This window comes from Lepidothrix coronata, unplaced genomic scaffold, assembly GCF_001604755.1.
Source record: "Lepidothrix coronata isolate B3197 unplaced genomic scaffold, Lepidothrix_coronata-1.0 Scaffold364, whole genome shotgun sequence".
In the NCBI taxonomy this organism is placed as follows: Eukaryota; Metazoa; Chordata; class Aves; order Passeriformes; family Pipridae; genus Lepidothrix; species Lepidothrix coronata.
This window is the reverse complement of record NW_016690544.1, coordinates 167,420-172,455: the sequence shown is the minus strand read 5'-3', so window position 1 is coordinate 172,455 and position 5,036 is coordinate 167,420. Positions and strand designations below refer to the sequence as shown.

The window sequence follows — 5,036 nt, the reverse complement described above, 5'->3', positions numbered from 1 at the left end:
GGGGATGCCGTGAGGGGATGCCGTGAGGGGATGCCGTGAGGGGATGCCATGAGGGCCATGCCGTGAGGGGATGCCGTGAGGGCCACGCCGTGATGGCCACGCCGTGAGGGGATGCCGTGAGGGCCACGCCGTGATGGCCACGCCGTGCGGGCCGTCCCGCCCTCCCTGTCCCGGCGCGGGCTCCCCCGGCCCCGCCGGCCCCGCTCGCCCCCAGCGCGGCCCGGGGAGGGCGAAGGCAGCGGCACCCACAGCCCCCGAGGGAGCCGCGGCCCCGGCGCGGCGGCGGCATCACTTACTGCGCTCCAAAGGCACTCAGGAACGGGGAGCCATGGCCCGCCCGCCGGGAACTACAGCACCCAGCGAGCGCCGCGGCGCCGGGGAGGAGCGGGGGAGGGCGGGCCGGGCCGGCCCCGGGACAGCCCGGCTGCCCGTGCCACAAAAACCGCTCTCCGAGGCCGGGGGACACGGGCCGGTGACACTCATGGGCCTGCAGCGTGCTGGGTTTACTTTCCCCATCAGCAGAGTCGCCTCAGAGGGTGATGCTCTGGGAGGGCTCTGCAAAGATGGGTTTTGTCTCGGATTTTGTCTCTGTATCCCTTTAAATACCGCATAGGAGCGACTCCTTAGTCTGTCCGACACTGAACTTTCTGCTTAATGAACCCAAAAAGTATTGGGCAACGTTTAGTCCAATTTAGCGTTACGATTGTGCAACAATACCGTTAATAAAAGCAGATTTGATCCATAGTTCTCCTCCCTTCAAGAGCTATAATGTGAAAACCTCCCTGTTCTTCATATATTATTAAATAAGGTTTAATAAATATTTTTGCATATTTAAGCACACCTCAGGCTCTTGTTTCAAAGGGAAGAGTCACATGAATAAAGGCACTAAGTAGGATTGATGACTGCTTTTATTGAAGCCCCATAATGCTACAAATTGAACATTAACTGCAACAAATTGGTCCTGACAAGATGAAAGTAAATTAATGTGAAAACCGCCTGACACTAAAAAGTGTTTAAATAAAGGAAGTTTATTGAGCAGGCAGATACAGGAGGGCAAGAACAGTTATTTTCCTGTGGGGCTGTGGATCCTCATGTGTATGAGGAGGGACCTTTGGAGTTAGCATCTTATGTTCATTTTTAGGAGTCAGAAGGAAACATGCAGCACACACTAAGATCCTTCTCTGGCCTTTTTTTGCCATCTTCATGATTTTCCTTGTGTAGATCATTTGCATGTGTAGGCCATTTGCACCAGAGGAATCTAAATATGTCTGAAATTGTTCAAGTGAAACACCTCCAGTCTTTAGTTCATTAATACTAAAAATTACGTACAATATTCTACTAGTAAATCTAAAATATATCAGTGTTGGCATGGCATGAACAGGCAAAAGGACTTCTTAACATAACTGGTTTCTATTTTAAATGTAACAAACCACGTGTGACATAAAAGTAAACAAATTGATCCAAGTCTCTGATCCATTATTTTTCCAAAGTCAATATTAAGGCAGAGCAGCAGAACACGGTGAAGAATTATGCTGCTTTTAAAGGGCCTTGAAAGTGATTATCAAACGATATTGGAGGCTGACATTGGAAATAGAGACCCCAGCAGCAATTAAAGGGTCTTGAAAGTGATTATTAAAAATTATTGGAGGCTGATGTTGGAAATAAAGACCTCAGCAGCAATTAAATAGTTATATCAGGATGGTTTGAGTTAGAAGGGACCTGAAAGCTCATGTAGTGATCACCATGGGCAGGGATGCCACTCACCAGAGCAGGTTTTGTGGTATTTTGCATTTATTTCAGGTCAACTAAGCCCCCTAAGTTCCTACTCCAGAAACCGCGTGTGGGAAGAGTCTTCTACCCGTAGGATTATTCACTTTTACAGGACTGAGGCTCTTTATACACAGATATAACTAAGAACTATTTCCAGGCAGCACTGAGGGGTCCTCAGGGTGGTTGTTCTCCAGCCAAACTCATTTCGCCGCGTTCCAGCACCTCCAGAGAAGCCCCGTCTTCGCAGGCGGGCAAAGGGCGCACTTTATTTCCCCCCCTCCCCTCCGGTTTTCCCCCTTTGTTCCTTTAATTTTCGCGGCCCCGGCGCCAGCCCCCGGAGCACATGTGCGTGTCACCGCCGGGCCGAGGGGGAGGGAGCGGGCGGGCGGGCGCCTCTCGCATGGAGCCGGGGCTGAGGGCCCCGCGGTGATGCAGCAGCAGCGGCGGCAGCACCGCCCGCGTGCGGGCACGGCCCCCTGAGCGCCGCCGCCCGCCCGGAGCACACGCGGGGCTCGGCCCCGCTCCATGGGCACCGATGGCATCGCTGCCGCCCGCGCCCGCCGCCGCCGCGCCTCAGCCCGCCATGGCACAGGCCGGGTGAGTGGCGGCCGCCGCGAAGGGACGGGCCGGGCCGGGCGGGGGGTGTGCGGGACCCGGCACCGGCGAGCGGCGGCCGCCGCGGCGCCTTTCGTTGCCCGCCGCGGGGCCGCGGGGGCTCGGCCGCGCCGTACGGGACGCGAGAGGGGCCGCGAGCGGCGGCGGCGGCGGGGGGGCCGTGTGTGTGTGCGCGGGGAAGGGTCTGTGCGGGGCGGGCGCGGAGCGCTGGGGAGTGCGTTAGACTGGTTTAAGCGGGGCGCGGGGACGCGCTCGGCGCGGCTCTGCCGCGGCCCTGCCGAGGGCGGCGGGCGCGCAGCGCGGGGGGGGGGCCGCGGGAGCGCCACAACATGGCGGCGGCGGCTGAGGGGACACGAGACCTTCTTCCCCCCCCCGCCGGAACCCGCCGCCGCTCTATGGCCCCCGCGCCGCGCTAGAGCGGCCGCCCGCGGCCCCACGCCGCATCGCCCAATGGCGAGAGCGCTTACAGCGGGCGCAGCCAATTGCGAGGCGGCTTACAGTGGGGACGTCAGCGCGCGCCCGCGGGCGCGGTGCACTGTGGGATGTTGGAGGCCTCGCGTCCGGGCAGGAAGGAAGGGGGGGTGTCATGGCGACCAATATCGAGGAGATCCTTCGGTCCTTTGTGGTCAGCAAATTCCGGGAGATCCAGGGCGAGCAGCAGCAACAGCACGGCGGGTAACGGGGCGGCGGGGGGCGCCGGGGAAGGGCGCGGGGCGGTGGGGGGCCAACCGCGGCCTGAGGGCCGTGTCGGCGGCAACATGGCGGGGCCGGGGGGGCCGCGGCCGAGCGGGCGCCGTGAGGGAGGCACGACCCGGGGAGGAGGAGGGACTGTGAGGGGACCCGCACAGCCGGGTCCGCACGGGTCCGGTGCTACCCTCACGGCGGGACGGCTGCAAGTGCGGTTTGTCCCACTTGCGGCTGAGCTCACCGGGTTTATCGCGTGAAACAAGGAAAAGCTTGAGAAGAGCGAGGAAAAGCTGGAGGAGAGCGAGATGTGGGTATTTGTGTGATGGAGGGAGGCCCTGCAAGGTCGTACGAGCTCGGGGGATGTGGCACATTCTAGACGTGGTTTTCGCCATCCTTGTGCACTCGCAGCGTGCCCGGGGTGGATCAGGGAGAGTTAATCCAAAAGCGGAGCTTCTCCGGGAGGCTGGAGCACTGCTTTGAGGGGCTGGGTGTAATAAATGTGTGCGAGTGACCAAAAAGCGGCTCCAAATGGCCCGTACTGAGCTGCCGTTTCTCCCGGCAGTGGGAATGTGGAAGCCCAACCCAACGGGGACACGGCCCCGGCAGAGCCAGCCCAGCCTCCCGACGCCTCTGGAGCTGCCGGGAGCTGTGCTGGCGATCAGATGGTGCAGAAGATCGAGGAAGTGCTCTCGGGAGCCCTCGGGACGGAGCTGCAGAGCAACCCAGGTAAGGGAACCGCCGCTGGCAAAATCGTCGTGGTGGTGCCTCAAATAGAATCCGGTGATAGAGATGGAAAAGCCCCTCTTGGTGCTGCTCCTCTGGCAGGTTGGGTGTTTGTTGCGAGTTTCTGAAATGCTTTGTGTGTCTGCTCTGATTTACAGCCCTAGAAAAACATCATTTAAAAATGAAAGTGGTTGTTACGTGAAAGTTGTGTTACTCGATGTGGGAGAAAGGTATTTTTCTTTTCGATGCTGAAACATACAAAATGTTGTTATATTTAAGTATGATTTTCATCCTTATTTACATAAACTTTTATTTTCTCTATACCTACTTCAGGGTCTCTCAGCAGTTCTTAGAAACAAAGCTGGTGCAGATAGAGGCAGTTCCTGGTTTGGATTGGTTTTGGATTATTTCTAAAAGCCATTTATTAGGATTCAGATCTGTGACGAACTCTCAGATGACTTGTTTTAAAATAAACTTTTAAAGTGTGGATACACTGCAATCTCTCAAAGTTGAAGAAATTTTCATGTATCAGTGTCAGAACTTCAATAAATTGGTGGATTTATTTTGCCAAAAAGTCACATCTGAGAGTCCCCTCTCATGGGACTGGTCCTTGCTGTAAAATTTCTTACTCTGGAGAGTCAGTGAGGTGCTGAAGGCTGTAATTATTGCATTTCCTATAATTTGAAGTTGCCACCCAGGTGGTGCAGTGTGCTGGGTGAGTACAGCTCCAGAGGGTTTTTTTTTATTAGGAGGCAGCACAGAAAACTGATAATTTCGGAGATTCTGCTGGCAGAGGTTTGGAATTGCTCTTTATTTTCCTTTTATGCTCAGTGGCTTGTGTACCTTGAGCATTTTCAAGTGTTTTAATTCATGCTGTACAAGCAGCACTTTAGGCTGAAATTGAGGGTTTTGGTAGTGTTTTTTATTTTTTGTTCTTTTGTGGAAGAGTGAGGTGAGGTCACATGGTGATAAATGAGATCTGTTAACTTGGAAGTTCATAAACTCACTCTGTGGTAAATGTTCCCAATGTCCATATCTCAAAGGGGGTTGGACGAGAGAGATTATCTCAATCTAGAGAGATTATCTGAACCTAATGAATTATCTTTGCAGAAAAGGTCATTTTTAGAATCATAGAATATCCTGAGCTGGGAGGGACTCACCAAGATCATCCAGTCCAAGCCCTGCCCTGCCCAGGACACCCCAACACTCCCCCCTGTCCCTCAGAGCATTGTCCAAACCCT

General features: G+C 55.4%; 1 protein-coding gene across 5 annotated transcripts in view; it reads left to right on the top strand.

Moving 5' to 3' along the window:
- Window positions 1–2,272: 2,272 nt before the first annotated feature.
- The window catches only part of SON (SON DNA binding protein), a 37,769-nt gene continuing 35,005 nt past the window's right edge, over window positions 2,273–5,036 (top strand). For 4 of the 5 annotated variants that reach the window (XR_001878622.1, XR_001878621.1, XR_001878623.1 and 1 more), the window contains exons 1-2: window positions 2,903–3,060; window positions 3,635–3,798. Coding sequence is in view for 2 of the 5 variants with exons in the window: in XM_017838848.1 (XP_017694337.1) it covers window positions 2,972–3,060; window positions 3,635–3,798 (253 nt within the window). In the remaining 3 variants the exon portion in view is untranslated. Of the gene's footprint in view, window positions 2,368–2,902; window positions 3,061–3,634; window positions 3,799–5,036 lie in introns of those variants that run through there. The other variant, XM_017838849.1, reaches the window with a different exon arrangement.